Source organism: Heterodontus francisci, chromosome 7 (assembly GCF_036365525.1).
Source record: "Heterodontus francisci isolate sHetFra1 chromosome 7, sHetFra1.hap1, whole genome shotgun sequence".
In the NCBI taxonomy this organism is placed as follows: domain Eukaryota; kingdom Metazoa; phylum Chordata; class Chondrichthyes; order Heterodontiformes; family Heterodontidae; genus Heterodontus; species Heterodontus francisci.
Window position 1 is genome coordinate 5,730,640 of NC_090377.1, and position 14,809 is coordinate 5,745,448.

Genomic DNA, 14,809 nt, shown 5'->3' on the forward strand with positions numbered 1-14,809 from the left:
ACATTGATGCACAGGCACATAGACACACACACACACACACGCATTGATACACAGGTACATAGACACACACACACACACACACACACACACGCATTGATACACAGGTACATAGACACACACACACATTGATACACAGGTACATAGACACACACACACACTGATGCACAGGTACATAGACACACACACACATTGATACACAGGTACATAGACACACACACACACTGATACACAGGTACATAGACACACACACACACACACTGATGCACATATACATAGACACACACACACACTGATACACAGATACATAGACACACACACACACACACATTGATACACAGGTACATAGACACACACACACACACACACATTGATGCACAGGCACACAGACACACACACACACACACACACACACGCATTGATACACAGGTACATAGACACACACACACACACACACACGCATTGATACACAGGTACATAGACACACACACACATTGATACACAGGTACATAGACACACACACACTGATACACAGGTACATAGACACACACACACATTGATACACAGGTACATAGACACACACACACACTGATACACAGGTACATAGACACACACACACACACACTGATGCACATATACATAGACACACACACACACTGATACACAGATACATAGACACACACACACACACACACACACACACACACACACACACACACACTGATACACAGGTACATAGACACACACACACACTGATGCACAGGTACATAGACACACACACACACACACATTGATACACAGGTACATAGACACACACACACACACACACACATTGATGCACAGGTACATAGACACACACACGCATTGATACACAGGTACATAGACACACACACACACACTGATGCACAGGTACATAGACACACACACACACTGATACACAGGTACATAGTCACACACACACACACATTGATACACAGGTACATAGACACACACACACACACACACACACACACACACTGATGCACAGGTACATAGACACACACACACACATTGATACACAGGTACATAGACACACACACACACACACACTGATGCACAGGTACATAGACACACACACACACATTGATACACAGGTACATAGACACACACACACACTGATACACAGGTACATAGTCACACACACACTGATACACAGGTACATAGACACACACACACACACTGATGCACAGGTACATAGTCATACACACACACACACACTGATACACGGGTACATAGACACACACACACTGATGCACAGGTACATAGACACACACACACACTGATACACAGGTACATAGTCACACACACACACACTGATACACAGGTACATAGACACACACACACACACTGATGCACATGTACATAGACACACACACACACTGATGCACAGGTACATAGACACACACACACACACACACACACTGATACACAGGTACATAGACACACACATTGATACACAGGTACATAGACACACACACACACACTGATGCACATGTACATAGACACACACACACACTGATACACAGGTACATAGACACACACACACACTGATGCACAGGTACATAGACACACACACACACACTGATACACAGGTACATAGATGCACACACACACACATACACACACACACACACTGATGCACAGGTACATAGACACACACACACACTGATACACAGGTACATAGACACACACACACACACACACACTGATACACAGATACATAGACACACACACACACACTGATGCACAGGTACATAGACACACACACACACACACACTGATACACAGATACATAGACACACACACACACACACACACTGATACACAGATACATAGACACACACACACACTGATGCACAGGTACATAGACACACACACACACTGATACACAGGTACATAGACACACACACACACACACATTGATACACAGGTACATCGACACACACACACACTGATACACAGGTACATAGACACACACACACACACACATTGATACACAGGTACATCGACACACACACACTGATACACAGCTACATACCCAGACACACAAACATTGATCCACAGGTACACACACACACACACACACACACAGGCACACTTGAATCAGGATTCATTGATGATATTTGATTGCAGACCCTCCTCATGCTCAACGTTGTCCTTGTACTATTTCCGCTTGTTCTCAACTCTGGCCCTGACGGAGACACCATCCTTCCGACTGTTGGTCTCCGACTGTCCCTGAGTCTGAGTGTGTGATCAGCCTCACCCTTTTCTAATACCCCCAGTCTCCTGGAGTGAAGAGCCTCTACTCCCCAACCTCATCGCCCAAACCCCTTCACTTTCCCACCCCTCCTCCAAACCCCTCTCTCTCCCCCACCTCCAAACCCCTTCATTCCCTGTTCCCTCCTCCAATCCCCTCCTCAATCCTCCCTTAAGCTCTATGCTGCCCCTCTTCAAACTCCTCCCCCTCCTCCAAACACCTCCCCTCTCCTCCTCCTCTAAATCCCTCTCCTCCCTGTTATACTCCAGAAAGCTTTTGTTGAAGTATTTTGCTGCACCCAATCTTTACTCAGTCTTACATTTATTTTACAAAGTAAAAAGATTACAAACATGCGGCCCCTCACTCAAACCTTCACCCAGTTTCAGCCAGTGTCTCCTTATATATACACTCAACTAAGAGCCTCATGAACACCCTCCACCTTCCAATAATTAAACACAATTAACAGATTCCATTCTTTTTCTTTAAAACCTAGAGTTTAACATGCACAAACATTTCAAAACAAATCAAAATAAATTCCGTATTCTGTACAAATCAATACATGGTGAGACGCTCCTCCTCCAGGACCCCCAACAATTCTTGTTATCCTAAAGGAAATGCTTGTACAGGAAGTTGTAGATTTCCTTTCTTGTTTCAGTTCAGCAAGGTCAATCCGTAACTTTTTTCGCTCACACTCTTTGTGAAGGGTACATTATCCCACAAGAAACAATTATCTACATAACAGCCAATGGGTATCCTATCTTCAGTATGCCCCTTGTTCAGAATCTCATCTAAAATATTTGACAAATCGAAACCCATATCCACAGCCTCCACAGCAGCCGGTGTTTCTGCAGCTAAAGTACTGTTAACAAACCTTGTTATTTTCTTAACTTCTCAAGCTAAAGGACAACATTTCCCATTTTCACCCATCAGAAATATTATGAAACCAGCTACACTCGAACACCCATCAGCAAGATTAGCATGTGAAGCATCACTAAAAATAGCTAGTTTCATATTCTTTGAGTCACCTAATTTTGGGTCCTTCAGTACACAGTTCTCCAAGTTTAAATTTGTCAATGTTTTACTTACTCTTAAAACATTTTCAACTTTTGGATGTTTCATCATCATGCTTAACTCCAGCACATCAAAACTAGCATCAGGCCTAGTCTGAGAGCACAACCAGTTTAACTGACCAATCAAGCTTCACAATTGCTCAGTCACTGCTTTATATAGATCATCATCTTTCTGTGATGACCAAACACGATTAACTGGGATGTGAGTAACACGCTCTACATTGGATTGTTGATTTAAAGCTATTTCAGTCCTACTCTGCTTAATATCTAAACAAATATATTTAAAAGCCCCATAAGCCTGACTCTCAATCTTAAATTTTACTCTGATTTCATTAATAACACATCTCATATTCTGCAGCACCACCCCATAAAAAATCATCAGTGTGCATCATGATGACACCTGAAGGTTTTGCATTGTGATACCGTTATCTGTAACTGCTTTTGGTTGAACACAATCAATTTTCAGCAAAACAGATCTCACCAAGAAATACCACACCCTGGAAGCATCATTAAGGCCATAGATGCATTTGTTTAGTTTCCATAGTTTCCCTTCTGCATCTGCTGCCTCTTTGGGCGGTTTCAGAAACACTTCTCTCTGAAAAGTATCACCCTGTAGAAACATGGCTTTTACGTTGATTGATCTACACTCCCATGAACATGTAGCCCAAAGAACTAAAAAAAATTTCAAGATTACTTTTCCAGCTGTGGGAGAGCGCACTCTAACATCTGTATCACCCAGTTGCTCTTCAAAACTGTTCACAACTAGCCTCACTTTAGTCTTATAAGTCCCATCTGCAAGGACTTTTTCAGTACAAATCCAGCTGTGTGACAAGGCTGGCTGTCCCCTATCTGGTATAGGGTAAGAAAAGGCAGAAAAGGAAAGCTTATGTCAGACACTGAGAACTCAATACTGGAGAAAGCTGAGAGGAGTATAGAAAGTGGAGGGGTGAAATCAAAAAGGAAATTAGGAAAACAAAGAGAGGACATGAAAGAATATTGGCAAGCAAAATCAAGGTGAACCCAAAGATGTTTTATCAATACATTAAGAGTAAGAGGAATACTGAGGAGAGAGTAGGGCCCATAAAAAAAACAAAAAAGTAACCTATGTGTAGGAGCAGAAGATGTTGGTATTGTTCTTAATGAATACTTTGTGTCTGTCTTCACTAAAGAGGAGGACAACGCAGATATTGTAGTTAAAGAGGAGGAAGAGTGTGAAATATTGGATTTGATAAACATAGGGAGAGAGGAAGTATTAATGGGATTAGCATCCTTGAAAGTTGATAAATCACCAGGACCAGATGAAATGCATCCCAGACTGTTAAGAGAAACCGGGGGGAATTAGCAGAGGGTCTGACAATCATTTTCCAGTTGTCACTGGATACAGCTGTGGTGCCGGAGGATTGGAGTGCTAATGTTGTACCTTTGTTTAAAAAGGAAGCGAGGGATAGACTGAATAATTACAGGCCAGCCAGTCTAACCTCAGAAGTGGGCAAATTATTGGAATCAATTCTGAGAGATAGGATAAACTGTCACTTAGAAGAACATGGATTAATCAAGGATAGTCAGCATGAATTTATTAGGGGAAGATCTTGTCTGACCAATTTGCCTGAATTGTTTTGAAGAACTAACACGGAGGATTGAGGAGGGTAGAGCAGTTGATGTGATCTACATGGCTTTTGACAAGGTCCCACTTGGCAGACTGATTAAAAAAATAAAATCCCATGGGATCCAGGGAAATGTAGCAACTGGATACAAACTGGCTCAGTGGCAGAAAACAAAGGGTAATTGTTGACGGCTGTTTTAGCGACTGGAGAGCTGTTTCCAGTGGTGTTCTGCAGGGCTCAGTACTGGGTCCCCTGCGTTTTATGGTATATATTTACAATTTGTACGTAAATGTAGGGGGCATGATCAAGAAGTTTGCTGACGACACAAAGATTGGCCGTGTGGTAGATAGCGAGGAGGATAGCTGTAGGCTGCAGTAAGATATTGATGGTCTGGTCAGATGGGCAGAAAAGTGGCAAATGGAATTCAACTTGGAGAAGTGTGAGGTGATGTATTTGGGGAGGTCAAACAAGGCAAAGGAATACACGATTAATGGGAAAATACTGAGCAGTGTAGAGGAAGTGAGGGATCTTGGAGTGAATGTCCACAGATCCCTGAAGGTAGCAGGACAGGTCGATAAGGTGGTTAAGAAGGCATATGGAATCCTTTCCTTTATTAGCCGAGGTATAGAATATAAGAGCAGTGAGGTTCTGCTGGAACTGTATAAATCATTGGTTAGTCCACAACTTGAATACTGTGTGCAGTTCTGGTCACCTCATTACAGAAAGGATATAATTGCACCAGAGAGGGTACAGAGGAGATTTACGAGGATGTTGCTGGGACTGGAAAAATGCAGCTATGAGGAAAGATTGGATAGGCTGTGGTTGTTCTTGCAACAGAGGAGGCTGAGGGGAGATTTTATTGAAATGTACTTTTAATTAAGGAAAGCCAGCACGGATTTGTAAAAAACAGATCATGCTTGCCTAATCTAATTGAATTTTTTTGATGATGTAACAGAGAAGGTTGGTGAAGGCAATGTGGTGGACTTTTTTATATGGATTTTAAGAAAGCGTTTGATAAGGCACCACATAAAAGGTTGGTTAACAAAATTGAGGCTCATGGAATAGGAGGGTCAGTGTCCAATTGGATAGAAAGATTGGCTGAAGGACAGAGAACAGCGAGTCATGGTAAATGGTCATTTTTGAGACTGGAGGATAGCAGACAGTTGTGTTCCTCAGGAGTCAGTACAGGGACCATTGCTTTTTTTGCTGTATATAAATGACTTGGATCTTGGAATACAGAATCTCAAAATGTGCCGCTGACACCAAACTTGGCAACAGTGAGGAAGACTTTTTTTAATTCATTCATGGGATGTGGGCGTCGCTGGCTATGCCCACACTTATTGCCCATCACCAATTGCCTTTGAGAATTGCCTGCAACAGGACATAGATAGGCTAGCAGAATTGGCAGAGAGGTGGCAGATGGAATTTAATACTGGCAAGTGTGAGCCGATGAATTTTGGCAGAAGGAATAGTGAGAGGCAATGTAGACTTAATGGCACAGTTCTGAAGAGTGTACAGGAACAGAGGGACCTGGAGGTTCATGTGCATTGATCTTTAAAGGCAGCAGGACATATTGAGAGAGTGGTTTGTAAAACATATGGGATCTTGGGCTTCATAAATAAAGGCATCCAGTACAAAAGCAGGGAAGTTATACTGAACCTTTATAAAGCTCTGGTTAGGCCCCAACTGGAGTTTTGCATCCAGTCTGGGAAGGATGTGAGGATCCTTGAAAGGGTGCAGAGGAGATTTACTGGAAAGGTTCCAGAGATGGGGCATTTTAGTTATAAGGTTAGGTTGGAAAGCTGGGGTTGTTCTCCTTAGAACAAAGGAGATTAAGGGAAATTTAATAGATGTTTTTTTTCTATATTCATTCATGGGGATGTGAGTGTCGCAGGCCAGACCAGCATTTATTGCCCAACTCTAACTGCCCTTGAGAAGGTGGTAGTGAGCTGCCTTCTTGAACTGTTGCAGTCTATGTGGGGTAGGTACACCCACAGTGCTGTCAGGAAGGGAGTTCCAGGATTTTGACCCAGCGACAGTGAAGGAACGGCGATATAATTCCAAGTCAGGATGGTGTTTGACTTGGAGGGGAACTTGCAGATGGTGATGTTTCCATGCATCTGCTGCCCTTGTCCTTCTAGGTGGTAGAGGTCACGGGTTTGGAAGGTACTGTCTAAGTGTACAAGGTTATGACAGTAAGTTAGACAACAAAAAGCTGCTCCCATTATTTAATGGTACAAGGACTAGGGGAAACAGATTGAATGTTTTGGACAAGAGATGCAAGGGGACTATGAGGAAGAACTTTTTTATGCAGCGAGTGGTAATAACCTGGAACTCGCTGCCCAGGAGGGTGGTGGAAGTGGTGACAATGACTTAAAAATGAAATTGGGTGGGAATTTGAAGAAAGTAAAGTTGCAGGGTTACGGGGTTTGAACGTGGGGAGTGGGACTGACTGAATTACTCCATAGAGAGCCAGCATGGACTCCATGAGCTGAATGGCCTCCTTCTGTGCTGTAAATGACTCATATAATTACAATTCTCTTTAGTGACTTCAACGTGTTGTCAACACCAAACCTAAAGAAAGTAGCACTTTTATACTCCTGAACCTTGCATCGATCCTCACTACTAAGTGAATCCAGATAACATTATAACCAATCTGCCCCATAACACTGTCAATGTGCAAGCACTATCTAATATAGCACTATTGAATGAATCTGTGACTAACACATTCATGGGGCGGCACAGTGGCGCAGTGGTTAGCACCGCAGCCTCACAGCTCCAGCGACCCGGGTTCAATTCTGGGTACTGCCTGTGTGGAGTTTGCAAGTTCTCCCTGTGTCTGCGTGGGTTTTCTCCGGGTGCTCCAGTTTCCTCCCACATGCCAAAGACTTGCAGGTTGATAGGTTAATTGGCCATTATAAATTGCCCCTAGTATAGGTAGGTGGTAGGGAAATGTAGGGACAAGTGAGGATGTGGTAGGGAATATGGGATTAGTGTAGGATTGGTATAAATGGGTGGTTGATGGTTGGCACAGACTCGGTGGGCCGAAGGGCCTGTTTCAGTGCTGTATATCTAATCTAAATAATCTAATCTAATCACAGGACTAAAACTCCATGTGACTAGTGCAATTCACTCTGATTCATCATTAACTTCCTCTTCTGCCTCAGAATTCTTTGTCATGTTTCATTTTGAGGACCCTGCCTCTCCACTTTGGGAAGTTCATTGCATAATGATACTTCAAGTCGCATCTGAAGCACCTATTAACTGTTCCTTGGGCATTCCTGGGATTCATTCACCTATTGTTGCAGTTCCAATCCTGTCTTCTACTATAATAGCCAGAGCTGCTAAACGTGCTTTCATCCTCATTCCTCCTGTCCTTAACTTTGCCATTGTACTGGTGCCTGTGTCCAGCATCTGGACCATTTAGAAATCTGGCAATCATTGAGTCCTCCATTCTTCGTGTCTCTGCAGAATGTCCCATTAGTTTTACCAAGGCTGCAGGAAATGTCTTTCCCCAGGAATCTTTTTAAAGCAGCAGACATCTGATCCAACAGAGTCTTTTCCGAACCGAACCCCAGTTAGAACCAGGAGCCTGTCCATATATGACACCCCAGCACAATCTAGCACTTGAAATGCTAACACGTAACCAGGGATCTCCAAACTGAATTTCCTCAATCTTCTATGCAGTCTGTTCAAGTTCATGATATTGAATAAAGATCTTGTTTTCCAAAATCTATCAAAGTCTCATATGTATTTAATATATCATTTTGTAAAGCTCATCCAAGAATACTAACAGAAGATCCAACCCTTCATCAATATCCAACTGACGAGAATCCAGTTCACAAAACGCTTTACTTCTGATTTTACTTTTGGTAGGAAGTGACAACACCAAGGCCATGCCTTGTTTCCTCTTTGGTAGAGATGTAGCCCGTATCCACATAGTCACTTCATTCTTCCACTGGTCATATGGTTCAGACTCCAAGGGTAACTACACACTGTCAAGTTACACTTGCTTTCTGTCATTTTCCATAATAACCACTGGGATTTTAGTCTCTATGTGATTTTTTTTGTCTTAGTTTCCAACCTTCACCTTTAAGCAACCATCCTCTGCTCCTGTGTTATATTTCAGAACATGTTTTGTTGAAGGATAATAATGGAACTGATCTTTACTCAGTCTTGCATTTATTTTACAGAATAAGAAGATTACAAGCATGCAGCTCTTCACTCAAACCTTCACCCAGTTTCAGTAAGTGTCTCCTTATATATACTCCAGTAAAAGCCGCATTAACATCCTCCAACTTCCAATGATTAAACACAATTGACACTCCCCTCCCCCTCCTCCAACCCCATCCCCTCCCCTCTCCCCATCTTCTCCTGCCTTCCCAAACTCCTGTTTCCCTCTCCCCTCCACCCTACCCCTCCCATTTTCTACGCCCATCCCTCTGCTGCTCCCTTTGGGCTCAGTTGCAGCTCAGACAGAGGGGATGTGGGGGGAGTTCCCTCTTGCAGGAGCAGACATGGTCTCCAGCAGCCATACCTGATCGTGTCCAGTCAGGTTGATCAGGCCCCTCAATCACTTTGTTCAACTTAATGCTACTTTCCACTTACCAAAGTAAGGCTCGTTAGGACAACCCTTCAGTTTCACCCCCCTAGGACTGGTTTCGATGAGGAAATGTCGGACCAGCTCATTGGTGATGTCACCTAGACAACAGAAAACATTCTGTTGGTGAGTTATTCAATACTCTCATGCTCTGAGTGAGACAAGGTAAAGACCTGCATGGAAATAAATAAAAAATAGGATCATCAAATTCATGCCAGATAATAGAGTAACACTCTCCAACATAAAAGCCAATGGTAAACCTCAGTACTTACTGCTCGCAGTGAGTGTGCACAGGCTCCAGTGAGTGTGCACAGGCTCCGGTGAGTGTGCACAGGCCCTGGTGAGTGTGCACAGGCCCCGGTGAGTGTGCACAGGCCCCGGTGAGTGTGCACAGGCTCCAGGAGTCAGGTTGAAATTGGTATTGGACAGGAAAAAATAGACGATAGTGAAACTTCAGGTCATCCAAAACTCTGCAGCGCATATCCCAGCCTGCACCAAATCCCCATCACTCATTCCCCCCCGTGCTTGCTAACCTGCAGTGGCTTCTGGTCAAGCAACACATTAACATTAAAATTCACATTCTTGTTTTCAAGTCTCTCCATGGCCTCACCCTTCCCTATCCCTGCAATCTCCTCCAACCTCACAACCCCCTCTGAGATATCTCCATAAATTTATTTTCCATTGAAGTCAACAGAAAAGAAAATCAAGCAACTCATCCACCTTCTCCCCATATCCCTCAATCCCCACCTACCCACCTTCTCCCTACATCCCTCAATCCCCACCTACCCACCTTCTCCCTACATCCCTCAATCCCCACCTACCCACCCTCTCCCCATATCCCTCAATCCCCACCTACCCACCTTCTCCCCATATCCCTCAATCCCACCTACCCACCTTCTCCCCATATCCCTCAATCCCACCTACCCACGTTCTCCCCATATCCCTCAATCCCACCTACCCACCCTCTCCCCATATCCCTCAACCCCACCTACCCACCTTCTCCCCATATCCCTCAATCCCACCTACCCACCTTCTCCCCATATCCCTCAATCCCACCTACCCACCCTCTCCCCATATCCCTCAAGCCCACCTACCCACCTTCTCCCCATATCCTTCAATCCCACCTACCCAACTTCTCCCCATATCCCTCAATCCTCACCTTCCCACCTTCTCCCCACATCCCTCAATCCCCACCTACCCACCTTCTCCCCATATCCCTCAATCCCACCAACCACCCTCTCCCCATATCCCTCAATCCCCACCTACCTACCTTCTCCCCATATCCCTCAATCCCCACCTACCCACCTTCTCCCCATATCTCTCAATCCCCACCTACCCACCTTCTCCCCATATCCCTCAATCCCCACCTACCCACCTTCTCCCCATATCCCTCAAGCCCACCTTCTCCCCATATCCCTCAATCCCACCTACCCAACTTCTCCCCATATCCCTCAATCCTCACCTTCCCACCTTCTCCCCACATCCCTCAATCCCCACCGACCGACCTTCTCCCCATATCCCTCAATCCCCACCTACCCACCTTCTCCCTATATCCCTCAATCCCCACCTACCCACCCTCTCCCCATATCCCTCAATCCCCACCTACCCACCTTCTCCCCATATCCCTCAATCCCACCAACCACCCTCTCCCCATATCCCTCAATCCCCACCTACCTACCTTCTCCCCATATCCCTCAATCCCCACCTACCCACCTTCTCCCCATATCTCTCAATCCCCACCTACCCACCTTCTCCCCATATCCATCAATCCCCACCTACCCACCTTCTCCCCATATCCCTCAATCCCACCTACCCACCTTTGCCCATATCCCTCAACTCCACCTATCTACCTTCTCCCATATCCCTCAACTCCACCTTCTCCCCATATCCCTCAATCCTCTCCTTCCCACCTTCTCCCCACATCCTTCACTCCCCACCTACCCACCCTCTCCCCATATCCATCAATCCCCACCGACCCACCTTCTCCCCATATCCCTCAATCCCCACCTACCCACCTTCTCCCTATATCCCTCAATCCCCACCTACCCACCCTCTCCCCATATCCCTCAATCCCCACCTACCCACCTTCTCCCCATATCCCTCAATCCCACCAACCACCCTCTCCCCATATCCCTCAATCCCCACCTACCTACCTTCTCCCCATATCCCTCAATCCCCACCTACCCACCTTCTCCCCATATCTCTCAATCCCCACCTACCCACCTTCTCCCCATATCCCTCAATTCCCACCTTCCCACCCTCTCCCCATATCCCTCAATTCCCACCTACCCACACTCTCCCCCTATCCCTCAATCCCACCTACCCACGTTCTCCCCATATCCCTCAATCCCACCTACCCACCCTCTCCCCATATCCCTCAACCCCACCTACCCACCTTCTCCCCATATCCCTCAATCCCACCTACCCACACTCTCCCCCTATCCCTCTAGCCCTGTTCTCCCCAGAAACAGATCGAACTGCACCTTGACCCCACTCTCTGCTTCAATGTGCTTCCCTGGGAACCTATTTCACAAGCTCAGTTCCCCTTCTCACTCCTCATTTCTGCAGTATTCTCCTGATCCCTGGGATTTGAACCTTTCCCACAGGGAAAAATGTCCTTAGCTTGTTCCAATTCCCTCTCAATCTGAGGGTGGGGGTGAGAGCTGTGTCAGGTACCTTTCTTACTTTGATGTGTGATGGTTGGCGGAGGTGTGGACACCTTAATGGCCAGTCCATAAGCCCCACGGAATGAATGGCTGTCTCGGATGATGAATGCTCCAGGATCCCGATCCCTCAGCAGGCCAATAGCTGGACAAATAGGATTAGAGGTGAGCATACAGCAGAGTAAAGGGAGAGAGGGTGAGAGGAGAGCAGGGGGAGAGGGGGAGAAGGGAGAGGAGAGAGGGGAGAAATGGAAGAGGGAGGGGAGAGATGGTTAGGAAGGCAAGAGGGGAGAGATGGTATTGGGGTGAGGTGGGGGAGGAGGTTGAGGGTGAAGGAGGATTCAGGTAGAAGAAGGATAGAAGGGATAGGGTGAGGGTGGAGAGAGGGGGAAAGGGAAGACAAAGACAGGAGATGGAAAGCGGAGAGAGGGTGGGGTGAAGGAGGGATAGGTAGGAGAGGGAAGAGCATGAGGGAGAGAGGAGAGGGTAGGAGGGGGAAGGAAGAGAGGAACAGGTGAGAGAGGGTGAGGAGGAGAGGGAAAGGAGAGAGGATATTTAATACGTTTTATTTTGAAAATGTAACAGACATTAACACAAATAGGTCAGCATTTGGGATGAAGGGACAGAGTGAGTCTCGGCTGAGTCCAGGTGCTCCATGGCAGTGAGTGTGTCTGAGGACTGGCTAAGTAGTTGTAGTCTGATTTCATTCTGTGCTCAGGGCTGGCTTTGAAACCTGGCACTGTGACCCCTCACGGTGAAACCTGGCACTGTGACCCCTCACGGTGGAACCTGGCACTGTGACCCCTCACGGTGGAAGCTGGCACTGTGTCCCCTCACGGTGGAACCTGGCACTGTGACCCCTCATGGTGAAACCTGGCACTGTGACCCCTCACGGTGAAAGCTGGCACTGTGACCCCTCACGGTGAAACCTGGCACTGTGACCCCTCACGGTGAAATGCTGGTCTCCTGATGATAAACCTGCTCCTCTCGGAAACAGCCCACACATTCCCACAACCTACTTCTCCCACTTGTTCTCTGAAGGCAGTAGAGGGCTTGGGTGATGACTGCAGAGCACAAGTCTGTGTGTGTGACCCTGGGCATTCACCGAATCCCAGCCACCTCCAATCCCCACCATCTGTGGGCCATGTGTTGGAGTCACTGAAGTAGCACCATATTGCTGCCAAACTAGAGGGTGGGAGCCTATCCATTGATCGAACTCTCCCTCACAAAACAATCAGGCAGAGAGAAAGGGATGAAGGCATTGGTGTTAGCCTGGCTTCAGTGGCCATATTCCTGCTTCTGAGTCAGAAGGTTGTGGGTTTGAGACCCACTCCAGAGATTTGAGCACAAAATATAGGCTAACATTCCCAGTGCCAGTACTGAGGGAGTGCTGCACTGTCGGAGGGTCAGTACTGAGGGAGTGCTGCACTGTTGGATGGTCAGTACTGAGGGAGTGCTGCACTGTTGGAGGGTCAGTACTGAGGGAGTGCTGCACTGTCAAAGGGTTAGTACTGAGCGAATGCTGCACTGTCAAAGGGTCAGTACTGAGGGAGTGCTGCACTGTCAGAGGGTCAGTACTGAGGGAGTGCTGCACTGTCAGAGGGTCAGTACTGAGGGAGTGCTGCACTGTCGGAGGGTCAGTACTGAGGGAGTGCTGCACTGTCGGAGGGTCAGTACTGAGGGAGTGCTGCACTGTCGGACGGTCAGTACTGAGGGTGTGCTGCACTGTCGGAGGGTCAGTACTGAGGGTGTGCTGCACTGTCGGAGGGTCAGTACTGAGGGTGTGCTGCACTGTCGGAGGGTCAGTACTGAGGGAGTGCTGCACTGTCGGAGGGTCAGTACTGAGGGAGTGCTGCACTGTTGGAGGGTCAGTACTGAGGGAGTGCTGCACTGTCAGAGGGTCAGTACTGAGGGAGTGCTGCACTGTCGGAGGGTCAGTACTGAGGGTGTGCTGCACTGTCGGACGGTCAGTACTGAGGGTGTGCTGCACTGTCGGAGGGTCAGTACTGAGGGTGTGCTGCACTGTCGGAGGGTCAGTACTGAGGGTGTGCTGCACTGTCGGACGGTCAGTACTGAGGGTGTGCTGCACTGTCGGAGGGTCAGTACTGAGGTTGTGCTGCACTGTCGGAGGGTCAGTACTGAGGGAGTGCTGCACTGTTGGAAAATCCATCCCTCTCAGGTGGAGGTGAAAAGGTCCCATCGCACTATTTTGGAGAAGAGCAGAGGAGTTCTCCCCGGTCTCTGGCCAATATTATCCCTGAACTGACAATGCCTCGAGCAAGTCAACAAATGTTAACGACCTCCCACTCCTGATGATCTGAAGCCCTGATGTGCTCTTCTGTCCTCACCTCTGAACCCCACCCTGCGAGAGAGGAAACAAGCTTCCTGTTGTGCTCTGACCATCACTGGATCCCTGAAGGATGAATATTCCGACCCTCACCCCTCCCCAATATCTTCAACATTCCCTTAGTGAAGTCTATCGCTGTGTACCTTGCTCTCTGGAGATGTCTGGTTTGTACCAGTACTTGGATGTGTCCTGGACAAACTTCACGTTGGCCCTCGTTTCTGGACTTCCATCT

At 46.9% G+C, this 14,809-nt stretch overlaps 1 protein-coding gene across 17 annotated transcripts in view; it reads right to left on the reverse strand.

The window, feature by feature from the left end:
- The window catches only part of tns1b (tensin 1b), a 939,527-nt gene that overhangs the window by 19,114 nt on the left and 905,604 nt on the right, over window positions 1-14,809 (reverse strand). For 16 of the 17 annotated variants that reach the window (XM_068034709.1, XM_068034713.1, XM_068034718.1 and 13 more), the window contains 3 exons: window positions 14,721-14,807; window positions 12,244-12,375; window positions 9,576-9,668 (listed from right to left, as the gene is read on the reverse strand). In XM_068034709.1, the coding sequence (XP_067890810.1) occupies window positions 9,576-9,668; window positions 12,244-12,375; window positions 14,721-14,807 (312 nt within the window). The remainder of the gene's footprint in view (window positions 1-9,575; window positions 9,669-12,243; window positions 12,376-14,720; window positions 14,808-14,809) is intronic. The other variant, XM_068034712.1, reaches the window with a different exon arrangement.